This window comes from Panthera uncia, chromosome F1, assembly GCF_023721935.1.
Source record: "Panthera uncia isolate 11264 chromosome F1, Puncia_PCG_1.0, whole genome shotgun sequence".
NCBI lineage: Eukaryota > Metazoa > Chordata > Mammalia > Carnivora > Felidae > Panthera > Panthera uncia.
The window spans coordinates 19,541,636-19,560,415 of record NC_064813.1 but is presented as its reverse complement, the minus strand read 5'-3'; the positions used below and the strand labels follow the sequence as shown (position 1 = coordinate 19,560,415).

Genomic DNA, 18,780 nt, shown 5'->3' with positions numbered 1-18,780 from the left:
AATAATGAAAGGGATTGCTATCTCTTTGTTCAGGATAATAGCAAACTCTAAACAAGAAGATATCAGAATCTTAGCCTTATGTACTCAATTTACTTGGGTTAAAAAAATATCATGTGAGTTCTAATATAGCCAGCCTAGTGGCAACTGGCCTAGTTTCTGCAAATAAAAAAAGAAGCAGTTCAGAAACTAGTGTTCTAGTCCCATTTCTGTCGTGCACCAGCTTCGGACATGGGCATGTCACATAACTTCAGAGTCATTTTTTTTTTTAATGTTTATTTATTTTTGAGAGAGAGAGAGACAGAGCATGAGAGGGGATGGGGCAGAGAGAGAGGGAGACACAGAATCTGAAGCAGGCTCCAGGCTCTGATGTCAGCACAAAGCCCGACGTGCGGCTTGAACTCACAAATAGTGAGATCATGACCTGAGCCGAAATCAGACACTTAACCGACTGAGCCACCCAAGCGCCCCAACTTCGGAGTCTTCTTACCCATATTGGTAAAATCACAATAATATCTGCAATAAGATTATTTTGAGTATAACGTGCGTAAAAGTAAATGTGCTTTAAAAGTACTATAAAAATTAAGGTATGATTGCTGCATTTACCTTCTACCAACTTACTGATTACAGTTATACATTTTTAGACACTCAAAGCCACTATTACCTTATTTGGTTGAACTGTCCTACGAAGGTTTTCCATCCACTTATCTCTCTCTGAAGCGGAGTTACAGCTGAAGCATTTACTTCCACTTAAGTAGGTAACCTTCAACATAAAAGATTAGAGAAAAGGAAACATAGGGCTTGCGGGCTGTGTTTTCATCATTCTATCATTTAAAAGTTTAGGAATATGCTATGAACCCAAATCATAATTCAGAAAACAGAAATGATATTTGGTAGTTCTGCGATGTCTATATTCTACACCTACATCTGCTTTTTGTTCTCGTATGTAGGTAGCATCCATATGCATTTCCAGGTAGGAGAACAAAGGCCATTGAGAATTTAGGTCAGGAACTTAAAACTGGCCTTCAGTTCAGAAATATCAAAATTAAAAACCTTCAGGCCACATCTTCAACACTTGTCAACAAATATGCTCGATTCTGAGTTAACAAAACAATAGCTGAAAACACAAGAGAGCCTCTAAAACAGCTTGTCAAATCTCTCAGGACTGCCTTCACTATAATATTACAAAACAGGTACTAAGTGAAAGTAAAAAGAGTTAGCACTGTTGAATTACTGTCTTTGGAACCCATTTCTTACTGACCACTGTTATCATTTTCCTTTAAAAATGAACTATGCTATCTATATACCTCAGCACCTAACACTGGGCCTGGTGTACTGAGTTCCACAAATACAAAAAAATTCAATTGACTTCTGTAAAAAAGAACACCAATAAATGACCTGTTCAAATTGTTGAAGTGTGCTCACATATTAACTCAATCTAAGGTTATAACCCAGTGAAATCAGATCAGATTATGTGTACTGTTCAATATGGTAGTGAGCACCTGAAATGTAGCTAGTCCAAAATGAGATGTACTGTAAATGTAAAATACACATCAGCTTTTGAAGACTTAACTTTAAAAAAAAAAAGATGTAAAAAAGCTTATTGATAATTTTATATTAGTGACATGTTAAAACAATGATATTTGGGCTTAATAAAATTTTGGATTACATATTTGGCTTGCATTATATTTCGTTGGGCTAGGGCAGGTCCAAAAGAACAGGAATCAAACACCTTTCAACTTCCACGCCATCTATCATAAGATTCATCACTAGTTACTTAGTAAGTTCATGTTAATTAATCAAATCGTAACCCTAACAATTATACACACACACACACACACACAGAGTTTTAAATTTTAAATTGCAAATGGCCAACAGTTTAGTTTAGGAGGGATTTTACATTTAGTTTGGGAGGGACAAATTACCTTATACAAAGTGATAGTCATAATTTGCTGGTGAAGGGCAATTAATTTATCCATTCAAGAATTTAGGCACCTGCAATGTGCCAGGGACTGGGCTATATGCAGGGGATTATAAAAATAAATAAGACATAGTCTCAGATCTCAAACCAACCATATTATGGTCGGAAAATTATGGTCTTGGTCAATCTCCTCAAAGAATCACTCAAGTTGGGGGCTTACATTTTTAGGAGAAAGATAACATACTGGGTGATATCTTTATCAAAGACTGAAAAATTAAAATACTAGCTTAGTTATTGTTAGGCTTGTGACCTCTGCCAAGAATATACTAAGATCGCATTTATTTTGAAGGCAGACTAGGCCAAAAGGAATGAGAAGCCATAATTAATAACTTTAATGACCAATGTAATTAGATTAATAGATTCCCAACCTTTTTCCTATAAGTAGGTAATTTTCAGCAACTGAGAGTCACTTAATGATGATCGAATCATCAATACCATAGTAATGAAATCACAAAATTACTGGAGAGAAAATCCGTTTGGTGTTTAATCACTCTTCCTTCTTTCTATGCTTTTTACCTCAAAGCAGAAATCTTGTCCAAGGATGCTACTATGCAGTGGTTTCACTGACACGGGCTCTCCTCTGCCAAGATCCAGACACTCAACTGCACTGCAAGGGCTCAGCAAGGACTCATGGGAACGTGACTCTTTCAGTTTAGGCAGACCACGAGCCCTAAAAGTAGAAAAAGATATTTTAGATAGCGTACTACATGGCCAACAGGAAAATGAAAGATGAATGCGTGGGAGGTGAAAACGAATGCATAAATGCTTCAGGGAAAAATAAATAAGCAGCAATGGACAGTTAATCCACAATAATAATAGTAACCATATTCACATGGCACATATCAGCCACATATACATTTGGGTGTGCACACACATACACACTTGTTTTTCAATTAAGCACAAAAACATACTGTAATTTCATACCATTATCGAGGGAGTTCAAGAAGCTCCACTACCCACGTTGTTTTTATTCTCATGCCTATCTTGGAGAAATACATACTACTCAACTGGCTTATGTATTCTTTTTTCATGCAAAAGTATTATCAAAAGACATGTTTCATTTCTTTTCTTTCTTTCTTCTTCCTCTTCTTCTTTTTTTTTTCCACGCTACAGCTTGAACCTCTTCTATCCTTGACAAAACAGTAGTGGCTGAATCCTCATTCTGTTTCTTGCTGCTTTGGCAGAATAAACACACTCATACACAGTCAAAGCCAAACTTTTCAGCACAAGACCCTGCCTTTCAAAAGATCTGATTTCCATCTCAATATGGAATTCTTTTCTGGCAAGCATTTGGTCATATCCATGCTTTACTGTATAAACATGAATAAAGAATAAAATGCCTTGAAGAAACCTCCCACCCTCAAAAGAAATGTTCAAACACTCATACAGAAGAACAAATCTTTGTCAACACCATTCAGGCATCCTGGCTGATTCTGTTTCTTGGTTGTTTAAAGACGAATGCTGTGAATGATTCTGGCCATGACAGTAGCTAGTCCCTCGCTGCCTTCTCTTTGGAAGAATTAATGAAGTCAAGCAATAAAAGCGAAATATTCTTGGATCCAGAACTGGAAAGCCAAGCAGTTTTACTCAATAATTACAGAATTTATTGACTAAAACACCCAGAACTAAATACATATATTTAAGTAGAAGTAACCCAGTCAAAAAGAAATGCCTGTGTAAAGACATTTGTTTTTGTAAAACAGTAAATAAGGAGCTTTATTTCCTTGAAATGGCTATGTTAACATTATTCTAACATTGTTTAATCAAACTCCATATAGTAAGAATCATCCTAAGCAGTAAGAATTTGAGTCCATTCTTAGGTCCACACACATAAAAAATAACAACTGCCATTTAATGTTTATAAAGAAAAACATGTGCTCTGATACTCAGCAGCCTTTCTAAGGTCAAAAAGTCAATATTTATATTTCTCATTGATAAAACGTACACAAAACACGTACAAAAGGGACAAATGCCACTTACTGTTTTGTACATAAAAATATAACAAGGTAACATTTATTTCCTTTTGTTCTATTGGATAAAACAATAACTTATATACTACAAACACAGCCATCAACTATAAATAACTAAAGGCTAAAAAAATTTATTTTAATAGAGTTACCATATAACCATTCCCAGTACATTTCATAGGGAGCCGATTAACAGGATACTGCAACGTTTTTTAAAAACACGTATAAAACAGTAATCCCAGCCCATGTTTCCCAGGAGAAGTTGTTTGGAAGGGAACAGTCTCTCATGCTCTGGGAATGAGCCTCCCGATAGGAGAGATTAAGGTATATTTTAAATAGAAGGCGATATGACAAAAGGCTTGCTTTTATTTTGAAAGCTCTCAAGGAAAATATTCTAAAACATAAACTAATTTTATTTTAAACAAAATAAACGCCTACCTACATGAAGCAATTGTACAGCCACCTGGCAGTGCAACCCCAAATCATAGCGGGGCTACGTGTCACGGTGTAGCAAGTCACTTTCTGAACTATGTCTTCGTTTAGAAGACAAGAACCAACAGGAGAGAGGTTCCCTGCTGCCTTCTGTTACTGATAACATCTCTGGATAAACGCTTTCCAGGTGTCAAGGCTTTCAAGGCTCCAACAGAAGTAGAACAGAAACACAAACAAGGGAACAAGAAGTCATCTTCCCGAACAGGCAGCAGGATAGGTAATATTCCTTCTCTTGCTCAGGCTGCATCCGGCCCCTCAGGTAACACAAACAAGGTTCTGGGCTCCAGGCTGGGCCTGTTGCCATGGTGCTCCACCTATCCGGAGAGTAGGGCTGGGAGGCAGCAGGGAGAGGCTGTGGTTTGAAGGACTCAGGAGCTGGCTCTGCGAATATGACCATCTTAAGACAGAAAGGAAGGAACAGCAACGTCCCTGCTCATTTCCATTAACAGTTTCTCAAAGTCAAAAGCTGTAGGAAAAAAACCATAGGCAACTGTGGGGGCGGAGGAGAATCTCTTAACTCAGGGGCGAATCTCAGCTTTAGCTTGCTTCTCTGTGATTCCCTGCCCTCAGCAGAAGGCATTTGCTACATCCCACTTTGCAAGCACAACCTTCCTCGCACCTCTGTTCTATTTCCTTTGCAGTGTTCACCCTAGTTTAATGTTCCTAGGTATTATCTTATATTAACTTATCTGGATTACACCGTTTTTTTTAAAAGAGAAAATCGGATGAAATTCCTATTCACTGTATTTCCAATGCTAAACGGATTTCATTTCGAAACCCAGGTTTAACTTCCAAATGCAGCCATCAACAGATATTACAACCAAGACGTCTGGAATTAGAATTCAAAACTCCTCCCACTTATTGAAATTTCATCATTAATACTTAGTTCAGAATCCCCTATTGTTCAGCATGTATGTACGTGTGTGCACACCCACACACCCATGAAGTGAACACCAAAGTCACTAGCATGCTCTACATTACTACTCAATAAATAAACAAGCCCTTCCTGTATTGGGAAAAAGTATCTCTGAGAAGAGAGAATTCCCAGGGAAGCAGGATTACAGTAAACAGGAAGGTCAAGCAGCCTGGGAATGGCTTGAGGTTGGGGAGAGGTATTATCTGGGCAGATATTTCTATGTAACAGCATTAGGAACTCAAGTCCCCTCTAAATCATGTTTACCTCCTCCTGTATCTTCATGTGAATTGATTTTGCTTAGATCTGCTTACTAGAGAGTTTTATCAACTCTGTTTGTATGGCACTACAGTTTACTTTTCTAATGTAAAGTAGAATGTGGATTTATTGAGAGAATAATATGAGTTTAAAACAGTTTTTTCCAGTCCAGTCTGCCAATGACATTCACCAAGGAACCTAGCCTTGAAAGTGGACCTTGTGAATCCCTTGACTCCTAGGCAGGGTTCTCTTCTCAGCACCTGTACCTCTAACTCCAACCCCCACCATCCCAAACATTATGCAAGAATAATTCAGGGTGCCAATATAATTGTTTCCTGGCTTAATTGGGAAACTGCTTTCCAGAAGCAATTTTACTTCCAATTAAGGAATACCATATTCTTTACATTTTATTTTAAGGCCAGCAGACCACCTTGATTTCTATGTAAATTCCAAGGCCTCTAGCAACATAATAGGTAAGGGTTAAAAATCTAATTGCTTTGCTGATGAAGATTACCTGCTGCTTCTGACCTATTTAAGAGATAAACTACAAGGTAAGACAAGCTTTCCATTTCTCACCACAGCGATTGAGCATTCCAGTGCTGTAACCCACAGCCCTACCTAAAATCAGCCTTTAAAAGACAAAAGTGAAGGGTTGGGGGACGGGGAGCCAATACCCACACCACTGGATACACGGATGGGAAAAAAATGGAGTCAAAGAACTCTGATTAGTGCGATGTTAAGTAAAACACAGCTGGATTTTTCTCAGCTTCACATTCAAAGTCTTTTAAAAGCTGTATTTCCCCCGAAGTGCTATTGGTGCTTGGATGTGCTAGCTCAAATCTGCCACGTGTTTACAGATTCAGTTCCAAATCATCCCGGAAACTTTTAATTAAAAATGCTTATTGCCACACAAAATCCTGCACTCCAGTGCAGGTGAATTTCTGCTGGGCTTGGCAGTTATGATTCCAGACTGCTTCGCTGAATTCTTGAAGAAACAGCTCAGCCATAGGGTGGGTGCGGCCATACACGCTTGCGTTCACCAGTATGTACTCCTAAGGCACTTTACCCTGTTTGAGAACAAAATTCAGTATCCCAGGACTCTACCAACAAATGTGCATAGGGTCCAATAAGCTTTTTAAAATTGCAGCTCAGATCTCACTTGGGGAAAAACATTGCTTTACTTGTTCCCTGCATTTTACTGTTTTTCAACCTGGTAGATCTTTGGAAAGAGCAGACCTTTTCCTGTACTATAATTTTAAAGGTTTCCTTCCCTGGATTAAACAACAACAGCAACAACAAAGACATTAGAATTCACTCACCAGAATTTCTACTTGTGGGCTCAAAAAATTGTCCTTCCTGAGAACCCTGACGGCACCAGCTGTACTGGTTTATCTGCTGCAATTAAAGCCAGTCCTTACTGCTTCAATTACTCCCTGATTTTTATGTTAGCTTTAAAAAGTATACCACACAACCACTCATGCAAAAAGCTATTTATGGACACGTAACATATATTGCTGGTCTTTCCTCTCCCTGCTCTCAGCCTCTAAACAGGACGGTCTAATGAGCCCAATTGCTAATGGTAAAATAGGATATTTGTCAGCCTGAGCTGTCATTTAAATTAACCAACTCATGGTAAGGAAGTTTATTATCATAGACAAAAATGACATTCAACCTATTTTGGCACATAGACATGTATACATGCAATGAAAGAAGGCACCAAAGGAAGACAAGATTATAAATATTAAAACATGTTTAGGAGGGCAGGAAACTCAACCAGCGTCTAATATGACAAACACTAGGAACAATCTCTTCAACAAAAATTGTGTCGTATGGTAATATACCTGTTACTTTTTTTTTGTCCTTAAATTGCAAATGGAATAAGATCTACTAGTGCTAATTGAATTAAATATAAGCACAACTATATCAAATTTTTTTTTCCAATGTTTTTTTTTTATTTATTTCTGGGACAGAGAGAGACAGAGCATGAACGGGGGAGGGGCAGAGAGAAAGGGAGACACAGAATCGGAAACAGGCTCCAGGCTCCGAGCCATCAGCCCAGAGCCTGACGCGGGGCTCGAACTCACGGACCGCGAGATCGTGACCTGGCTGAAGTCGGACGCTTAACCGACTGCGCCACCCAGGCGCCCCTATATCAAATTTTTAAAACCCCAAGAAATGATCCAGAGAAAGGGGAACCCTCTTACACGGTTGGTGGGAATGCAAACTGGTGCAGCCACTCTGGAAAAGAGAATAGAGATTCCCCAAAAAGTTAAAAATAGAACTACCCTCCAATCCAGCAATGGCACTACTAGGTATTTATCCAAAGGATACAAAAATACTGATTTGAAGGGATATATGCACCCCAATGTTTATAGCAGCATTATCAACAATAGCCAAATTATGGAAAGAGTCCAAATATCCATCGATTGATGAGTAGATAAAGAACATGTGGTATATATATATACAATGGAATATTACTCAGCCATAAGAAGAATGAAATCTTGTCATTTGCAATAACATAGATGGAGCTAGAGTGTATTATGCTAAGCAAAATAAGTCAGTCAGAGAAAGACAAATACTGTATCATTTCACTCATATGTGGAATTTAAGAAACAGATGAACATGGGGAAAAAGAGAGAGGCAAACCATAAAACAGATTCTTAACTATAGAGAAATGATGGTTACCAGAGGGGAAATGGGTGAGTTGGGGGGGGGGGGTTGTTAAACAGGTGATGGATATTAAGGAGGGCGCTTGTCGTGTTGAGCACTGGGTGTTTTCTACAAGCTTCAGGTTTCTATGAGACTAGATGTTTGCTACAGACTGAATGTTTGCGATCTCCCCCCAAATTTATGTTGAAATGATAAACTCTAGGGTGATAGTATTTGGAGGTGTGACCTTTGGGAGGTGATTACATAATGAAGGTGGAGCCCTCATGAATGGATTTATAACCTTATGAAATAGACCCAGGACAGATCCACAGCCCATTCCCCCACATGAGGATGCAGTGAAAAGTTGGGACTTTTGAATCAGAAAGCAGGTCCTCACCGGACACTGAATCTGCCAGAGGTTTGATCTTGAACTTCCCAGCCTCCAGAACTGTGAGAAACAAATTTGTTTCTTAGAAACTGCCTAGTCTACGGTGTTCTGTTCTAGCAGCCTGACTGGACTGACACACTGTGACTACTGCAAGACAACATGCAGATCAAGAAAAGGTCCTGAGAAAATAACTCAAGGTATGTGAACACCTAAGTCTATAAAACTGACAAAAGAGACGGAAGAATTTAAAAGACTGAAGGAAAACCGGAAGAGTCAAGCATCATAAAAGCCCAGGGAAGAGAGCTCCCAAGAAGGGTGGACTGTCCATTACTGCAGATCGGTGTGTTAAAATATTAATAGTAGCCACTGGATATATGGACTGAGAGATAATTGAGACTTCGGTAAGAGTGATTTCAGCCACGAGGACAAAAATGAGATTGCCGTGATAATGAATGGGACGTGAGAGAGTGGAGACTAACTCGTGAAGTCTAACAGTGGAGAGGCGGCAACAGGAAATAGCCAGAGGGAGACATGAGGCTGAAATGTGGTTGAAGGTTTTTTTTTTTTCCTAATTAATCATTTTCTTCCCCTTAAACAATGAAGAAATAAATGGTAATAATTCCAAAAGCTCAGAAGGATAGAGGGTGAAGAATATAAATATAGGTACCTTCCTCAATCTCCTGTAGAAAATCCTAACAATTGACAATAATAATAAACTGTAATAAAATATTAATAATTTTTGTGACCCCTTCTAAAAATTTTTATACAAAGACAACCAAATGTATACATGTACATTACACATACACACATATATGTGTATACACACATACACGCACACACACAAATGGGATTCTACCATACTTTTTTTTCCTTAAGAGTGTATTTTGGACTTCTGGCCATATTGGAACACATAGATATAATTTGCCTCTTGTTACTAACCATATGAAATTCCCTTACGTGGGCCTATGGTAGATCAGTAGTCCCTGATGATCAGGTAAGTTTTTTCTTCTTTTCTTTCTTTTTCTCTGACTACCACCCAGTTTCAAAAAGTATCTTAGTATACATATCTTTATGCACATGTGCGTGTACTTATGGCTTAAATTTCCAGATGTGAAACTGCTAGATCAGAGAACACACACATTTAAAATTTTGATTCTGGTAAATTATGCTACAGAAAACATGGCATCAACGTAAACTCCTACCAGAGGTGCGTGTTTCTCTACCCTATCACCAAAATGGTATAGGGCTGAACTTGGAAAACTTTTGCCAGGATAACTGGTGAGGAATGGCACTTCATCACTGCCCTTGCACGCACTTCTTTAATTATGAGATTGAGACATCTTAATGTTTACTGGCAATCTCAATTCTCTTTTCTGTGAGTTACAAACTGCTATTTCGTGTTCCTAAACTTTTTCTCTGAATACATAAGTGGCACTTTGTATGTTAAGTAAATTCGTACTCTTCCTGTCATATTTATAATTAGTCCTCCCAGTTTATGCTTAGAAAGGATTCTTCAATTCCAAGATCATAAGAAAGCCAGCTGTATTAGTATGCCTGGGTAGTTCAATTGGTTGAGCATCCAACTTTTCGGCTCAGGTCATGATCTCACGGCTCGTGGGTTCCAGCCCTGCATTGGGCTCTGTGCTGACAGCTCAGAGCCTGGAGCCTGCTTTGGATTCTGTGTCTCCCTGTCTCTCTGTCCCTCTCCCGCTCGCACTCGGTCTCTCTCAAAAATAAATGGGTGGGGCGGAGATGAAAGGAGTATAAAGGGAGCTGGATTTTTTTTTTTTTAATGTTTATTTACTTTTTCAGAGAGAGAGAGAAAACAAGCTGCGGAGGGGCAGAGAGAGAGGGAGAGAGAAATCCCAAGCAGGCTCTGCGCTGTCAATGTCAAGCCTGGCATGGGGCTCGAACTCACGAACTGTGAGCCGAAACCTAAGAGCCAGACGTTTAACTGACTGAGCCACCCAGGCACCCCAGGGAGCTAGCTTTTTATTTCAACAAATTGTGGAAATATTATGACCACAAACTGACACATTTGTTATCACTGCGTGCTATTTTACTTTCACTAAAAGCTATTCTTTTGAGTATGTTTGTGTGTATGTATATATGTGTGATTTTTACCTTTCATTTTTCCTTCTCTCTCAATCATTTCCTCAGCAAGTTAGGATTCCTATGGACACGTGCAACAGAGAGTATAATGGAAAAGGCACTCAACTAGGAGCCAAAAGCTCTATATATTTATGTCACTTCAAATCACTCGCTAGCTACATGTGATGTGGAACAAATAGTTCATTCTTTCTGAAACTTAGTTACCTCATTTGTAAAATGTGGATAATGATTTCTCTTCCTATACCTCATACAGTTATGGAGAATCAAATGTAATCACCTATGATTGCACAAACATCTCACAGACTACAGCACCGTACAAATGGGGCTATCATTGCCGACATGGGGCTTTTTCACAGCGATGAGTTCATCTTATGTAAAGTATTCATTTGGCTGAGATCAAGACAGTTAGTCTTCAAAATATTGTTTGCTGGAAGAATATGAAGACAGAAGGAAAAAATATACACAAACAACTTTTCTTTTTTAATAGAAGCATTCTAATGAATTTTAAAATGCTATCATGATACAATTGGATTGGATTTGAGTTCATAAAACTAAGGGATCCTTAATTGGCCCATAGCAGTAAACACTGGTAAGAGAAACTATAATCTACAGCTAGACTTATTAATTAACAACCTGAAATCCAGTCATTTCTGAGGAATTGTCATCTCTCCAAGTATACCATATTGAAAAAGATTATTCTTTTTCTATTATCTACAATTTGTTTGGACTCTTCGGTTTCAGGCCAACAAACATTAAGTTCCTTAATAAGACAGGCACTGTGCTGGGGGAAGAGGGCACAAAGGATGTTTGTACTCTTGAGGAGTTTCCAGGCTGCTGCACTAAGCAGAAATATGAAAAGATAAATACAGTAGAAAGTAGTAGTCCTATAACAGTCCCAAAAGTTTGGCCATTAGTGGGTACATGGGGTAGGTGCCTAGTTTAGGATGATATATAGGAAGAACAGGGCAAAGAAGTCCAAAGGCGTAGGATTCCTGATTTGGGTGCTGTTGGCATGAGTATGAATTAGAACATGTTCTGAGTTATGACAAAGGACAGGGTGTAGGAACAGGAAATGGTATTTGGGATAGAGAGGGCGGCAAGATCAAAAGTACAGAAATACATAACAGTATGGTAAGTAAATGACAGACTTTTCATTGGAGTGGTAGGAGACAATGTTGAGAGTCAGGCATGGACAGGGCCATGTTGCATTTTGTGTGTTAGGCCAAAGACCACAGATGAATAAAAGTATTATATACATGTGATGAGATATTAGAATTGAGGTTTCAATTGAGACACAGACATAAAACAGATCTGTACGCTGAAGTCAAATACCAGACAAACTGTAGAACTTTACAAAGGAAATGTTTTGGAACCAGTTCTATGACCTTGATCCTCTCAGAACAAGACTATAAAAAGTGGTCAGAGTAAGGAGAAGGGAAAGGATTTTGCAAGAGAGAATTTTTGGAGAAAGCTGTGAGGCTCATCACCCTGCCTCCCACAAGGGTAGTCGATGCATACAGGGTGGCGTTTGATTCCATCTGGGACATCTAGATGATGAGAAATGACTAGCCGTTGGTGACAGAACCCAAGAGGGCTGATGATTTTGGATTAGCCTGCACTCCTAGAGGTCTGTCAGGGCAAAGGATGTATGGATGTTTCCTGTGGACCAGAGGACTGGAAGGGTGAAGAGACCAGAAGAACAAGAATTCCCTCCTCAAAGTTCTGAAAGGAGTTTTAGGCAACACGTAAGATAGACGAGTACCTGCTAACCTCAAGGAAACCATAGGCAAGAGCGACTCAAAGACAAGACACCTGTGAAGAATTCCCCAAGTACCCCATGATGGAGCGGTCAGCTTTGAACACTGGCCAGGTTCAGACAGCATTATGGAAGGTTAATAAGATAGTACTAGAACTTTCTTAGCCCCCTTTGCCTTCCTGTCTCCTCTTGCCCAGAGCCTGGAGGGCACCTAAAACCACGGTAAATAAGCTGGAAGAGAAGAGCAGATGAGGAGAGAAGTAAGTAATTTATAATATTTCCTTCTCCAAAGGAAGGCAGACTCCCTGTAACCGGCTTGGCTGGGAGAAGTATGAAGTTCTGATTAGTATCTGGGACTGAACACCAGTAAGTTCTGAGTCAAGACCTTCTATTTAAAGCAACCAAAGATTAAATAAACGGATTAGCAACATAAATATAAAAGCTCAAAATCATTAACACTTCTAGAAGGAAACGTAGGTGAAAATCTCTTGGGACGTAAACAACCCTGTAAACATTGCTGCTGGGAGTGTAAAATGGTTACAAACACCCTGGAAAATAGTTTGGCAGTTTCGCATATACTTAAACATGTGCTTACCATCCCACCCAGCAATTGCAGTCTTGTGCATTTACACCAGTGAAAACTTATGCATACGTGGCTTTTCTTCATGCGCACCTAAATGTTCTTCAGTGGGTGAATGCGCCCATGAACTCTGGTACATCCATACGATGGAATACTACTCAGCAATAATAAGGAATGAACTACTGCTAGATGCCACAACTTGGATGGACTTCAAGGGCATTCTATGCACTAAAAAAAGGCAATCTTAATTGGTTATATGCTATATGATTCCATTTATATAACATTCTTGAAATAGCAAAACTATAGAGCTGGAAAACAAATTAGTGGTTGCTAGAGGGCAGGGATGGGTGTGGGGAGGCGGGTATGACTGTAAAAAGGTACCAGAGGGAGTTCTTTTCTGGTAATGAAACAATTCTGTATCATGATTGTGGTGGTGATTACACAAATCTATACGTAGGATTAAATTGCAAAGAACTGTAAACACACACAAATGAGTGCGTATAAAAATTGGTGAAAATTAAATGAAGTCTGTAGTCCATTTAATAGTACTGTACCAAGATCAACGATCTGGTTTTGATATTATGGTACAGTTATAAGATATTGCTATTGGGGAAAGCTGGGGGAAGGGTTTGTAAAACTCCATATACTATTTTTACAATTTCTGGTGAGTATATAAATTCAAAGTAAAAAGTTAAAAAAAAATGGTTCTAAAAAGGAGAGACTCAAGAAGCTCAGCATATCGTTCCAAAGTCCCCCCTACAAATGAACACCACACTCAGCTTTTAGCTGTCTCCTGAAAATGAACAAGCAGTCTGCTTTAAAACCTCGCTTTGTCAGTGAGCCTCAGAATTGAGGACATTACTGAGAAAGTTTTCATTTGAGGGATGTTTGGAGGGGTTAGGAAAATTCTTCTCCATGTGTGTATCTTTACCTCAAGACTGGTCAATGTAAGCAGCCCTTTCAGAGCGAGGCTGGCAGCCCGGTGGGCAGTCAGAGCCCTGCAATGCCTGATAAGGCAGTATGAACACTGTTCTTCAGCATTTCCCACTTTTTTAAACTTTCTAAAATGCATGTGAAAGGTATAAATATCAGTCTTCTCCTGTCCCAACACCCTCCCACATGACATGGCTTTAATTTGAAAATGTTGCCAATATTGATTCTAGGAAATCACTTTACTGGCTTTTATCTGATTAGATGGCTTTGGAACTATGATGACTTTGTGACATCCTATTGATTTTGCCGCTAAAATGGTCCTCCCGTCGTGTCTTTGCTTCTTCGTTCCCAGTGTCACTAGCCTCCTTACAGCCTCCATTACTTCTTACAATAGCTTTTTGCTAACTGGTTTCCCAAACTTAGTCTCTGCAAACCAAGTCATTTGAAATTCCATTCCTGGATTAATCTATACATAGCACAATTAGGTCACTTCCTTGCTCAAAAATGTTTAAAGGCTCCCCAGTGCTTATACAATAAAATCCAAACTTCTCAGTATGACATTCAAGGACTTCCCTGTATATGGAATGTTAGGTTGAGAATAATTTCCACCCAGAATTTTGAAGACCTTTCTCCACTGACTTCTGGTTTTCAACATTTCTATTGAGAAATACAATGCAATCCACCCACTCCTCCTCTTCATGTAACCTATTTTTTCTTTCCAGAAGCTTTTAAGATTTTTTAAGTCTTGGTGATCTGATATTTCTTGATGATGTGAATTGATGTGTGTGTGTGTGTGTGTGTGCGCGCGCGTGCGTGTGCGTGTGTTGGGGGGGGTCTCTTATCTTTTTTTATTCACTGTGCAACAAATTTGGTGGTCTTTGTAACCTGCACATTAATGCTTGTGCAAAAACATTTTTTTAAATGTGTTTGAGAGTGACGGAGACAGTGTGAGCAGGGGAGGGGCATGGAGAGAGGGAGAGAGAGACAGAATCCCAGGCAGGCTCCATGCTGCTGCCTCAGGGCCAGACACTGGGCTCAAACCCACAAAACTGGGAGATCACGACCTGAACTGAAACCCAGAGCAGGACGCTCAACTGACTGAGCCACCCAGGTACCCCACCTGGACATTTATGTTTTCTGGTTTTGAGAAATTTTCTTGTGTTATTTCTTTAACAATTTCCTCCCCCCCAAATTTTCTATGTTCTCTTTTACTAGCATCTTCTGGGTTGATTTTTTCAATTTCTGTCCCACTTTCTGGGAGAGTGACTTGACTTGAGATTCTATATTTTTAATTTCCAAGCTCTCTTTCTTGTTCCTTTGATGTTCCTTTTCTTATAACATCTTGTTAATGTTTCATAGATGTACACTCTTATCTTCTGAAAACATTATGCTTTAAAGGTGTTTTTGGCTCTGTGCAGAACAGGCTCTGTTCTGTTTCTTCTGGGTTATTTTTTTTCTCCCTCCTATTTGTTTGTTTTGCTCTCTTTCATGTTGGAGACTTTCCTCCAATATCTGGAGATTCTCGGTGATCTGTTTATATTTAATAGCAAAGCACTGAACAGCATAATGGCAGCTTTGCACACTGGAGCAGATAGACTAATGAGGTTCACCGTAGAGTATTTCCTGGTCAGCTGCTTTTTTTTCTTTTTTCTTTTTTTGATAATTTAACGTCTTTATTGAGATATGATTCACATACCATAAAATCTATCATTTAACGTATATAGTTTTCAGTATATTCAGATTTATGCAATTATCACCACAATCTACACTTAAAACACTTTCATCACTCCAAAAAGAAGCCTCACGTCCATCAGTGGTCATTCCTCATTCATCCCTTCCCCCACCTTATATCCCCAGCCTCTGGCAACCACTAATCTACTGTCTCCATAGATTTGCTTATTCTGGGCATTTTCATAAATGGAATCCTACAATACATGGTCTTTTGTGATGGTCTTTTTTACTCAGCATAAGGTTTTCAAGATTTATCCATGTTGTAGCATGTACCAGTACGTCATTCCTTTTTATGATTGAATAATCCATTTGGCCCTTGAACAACCCAGGTTTGAATTATGCAGGTCCACTTATAAGTGGATTTTTTTTTTCAGTAAATACAGTAAATACATTTATAGTACAGGACTGTAAATATATTGTCTCTTCCTTAGGATTGTAACATTTTCTTTTTTCTAGTTTACTTTATTGTAAGAATAGAGTATATGATATATGCAACATACAAAATACATTAATTGACTGTTTATGTTACCAATAAGGAATCTGACCAACAGCAGGCTATTAGCAGTTAAGTTTTGGGGGAGTCAAAAATTATATATGGATTTTCAACTGTGCAAGGTTGGGGGGAGGTGGTCAGCACACCTAACTCCTGTGTTGAGTTCAAGGGTAAACGGTAATGCATTGTATGGATACATCATGTTTTGTATATTCATTCATCAGTTGGTGGACATTTGGGTCATTACCACTTTATGGCTATTATAAATAATGTTGCCACGAACACTCCATGTACAAGTTTTTGTGGTGACATATGTTTTCATTTTTCCTGGATATACTCATGAGTGGAATTATCAGAGAGGATTGTAATAGGGGAACACAAATGTTGTTATCTGCAGGTTTTTTTTTTTTTCTTTTTACCTGGATTGGTTCAGTTTCTCACATTTGCTATGTGATAAATGTAACCCTGACTGTTGGCCTTCTAGAGCTGGGTGAGAGCTGAATCATTCCAGACTTCTGGAGGCGGGTGAGTAAATCAGTCTCCTTCTTTTATTAGAGACGGTTTTCCTGATGTCTATTTCTCCCTCCTTCCTGAATAACAGACTCTTGCATTTTTGGGGACAATGATGTATCAGGTATAACATTTCTCAGCCTCTCTTGCAGAAAGAGATGGCAATGAGACACAAACAGAAGTCACTGGATGGGATTTCAGGAAAACTGCTTTAAAGGGTATTAACTTAGCTGGAAGACAGGTGCCCTTTTATGATGCCTAAAACATGGATGCTATGGCTGAAGCTTCAGTAGTTACAATGTACCCATAAAGAGAGCTTTGAAGACCCTGGGGATGGCAAAGGAAAAAGCTCACGAACAGCCCTGGTCCCTTAGCCCTGGACGGCCCACCTTCAGATTCTTTTAGGTGAGGAAGAAGTAATTTCACCCATTTAAGCCATTACTATTTTGAGTATCTGTTAACCACGAGCTGATCTGAATCCTAAGTGATACAATTTTAGGATTTCATTCTGTCGGCAACTATACCTGGTCTTCCCCGAATTTTAAGTCACCTGTCACTGTTTTCTCCTTGTCCCATCAAAGATGGGAGTTCCTGTTTCTGTTTCTTATAGTGAGTAATTTTTAAGACAAAAAAGCCAGCAGCTTTTTACCTACCAACTTCAAAACTGGAATTTTACCTGTCCAATCTTATTTCCTTCCTTTCCAATTTACACACCATCAACTAATCAATATTTCTCTTCAAACTCCATAATTTCCTACTGTCTGCTTTTGCTCATTATTTCCATTCTGAGAAAAGCTCTCTCCCTGTGTCTAAGTTCAAATTATACGTGTTCCACTCATAGGCCACTGCCCTGTAAAGTCGTTCCTGAATATCCAGCAGAAGTAGTCTCACCTCACCTGTACCATTTCCTCCTGGATATTTACTTCTTTTATTGGACTTTCCTGAGGTTGGGGGCCATGTCTTTAGATCTCTACATTCCTTTGTAGCACACAGCTTTCTAATGTGTACCTAACGGTCACATATCACGGATGTTACTATATACCAAGAGATTTGGTTTTTAGGGGCACCTGGGTGGCTCAGTTGGCTAAGCGTCTGATTTCAGCTCAGGTCATGATCTCCTGGTTCCAGGGTTCAAGCCCTGTGTTAGACTTCTATGCTGACAGCTTAGAGCCTGGAGCCTTAGATTTTCTGTCTCCCTCTCTCTCTGCCCCTCCCCCACTTGTGTTTTCTCTCTCTCTTTCTCTCTCTCTCCCCCGAGAATAAACATTAAAAAAAAGAAGAAATTTAGCTTTTAGAAATATTGTCAAAGCTTCACTTTTTATACCTGTGCCCCACAACTTCACAAAGGAAATTCTTAGTTTAAGGATTATTAGAAATTGATCCAAAAAGCAACACTGATACCAAATTCGACCACAGCCTTACAGCAGTGTTTGTAACTAGTAGATCATTGGCGAGATGAGCCTGGGGCCATGAGGATCTTTTAGATCAAGTCTGCATGTTAAAATACCCTATGGTATTTTACAGAGAAAAGCTTACTTGTCATATGTAGGAAAACTCATTTAAAACGGTGTCTCTGCCATCTTAAAGTAGTAACTTAGACCTCGTGAGAATAATTTTATCTTCTTAAAATGCTATGAGTACAGATAAGTTTTGTGGTAATCAAAAACCTTGAAGAATTCAACATATCTTGATCACTACTACATTATTCTCTGATACCTGTAGATAGAATCTCTCTTCCTTTTGAAAAGGGGGTGGAGAGATAAAGTGATTTGCACAGCATCGTAATGAGAAATGTAATGAGAAACAGATCCCTGGCTTTTTCACTGTTCTGGTCAAATTTGGCCAGGTAAGCCACAAAGAAAAAGATGGGCATGTTAGACCAAATGAAGATCTAAAACTTCTATATAATTTAGGGACATGATTTTTAAAAGATAAACAGACCAGAGGAAAAATTTTAGCAACATGTGTAATAGTGGCTTATGATCCCTAGCAAAAAAAAAAAAAAAAAAAAAAAAAAAAA

General features: G+C 38.9%; 1 protein-coding gene across 5 annotated transcripts in view; it reads right to left on the bottom strand.

Annotated features, from left to right (window-relative positions):
- RASAL2 (RAS protein activator like 2) overlaps positions 1-18,780 on the bottom strand; it is a 349,271-nt gene that overhangs the window by 35,914 nt on the left and 294,577 nt on the right. For all 5 annotated transcript variants that reach the window (XM_049634019.1, XM_049634018.1, XM_049634015.1 and 2 more), the window contains 2 exons: positions 2,495-2,648; positions 662-760 (listed from right to left, as the gene is read on the bottom strand). In XM_049634019.1, coding sequence (XP_049489976.1) covers positions 662-760; positions 2,495-2,648 — 253 coding nt within the window. The remainder of the gene's footprint in view (positions 1-661; positions 761-2,494; positions 2,649-18,780) is intronic.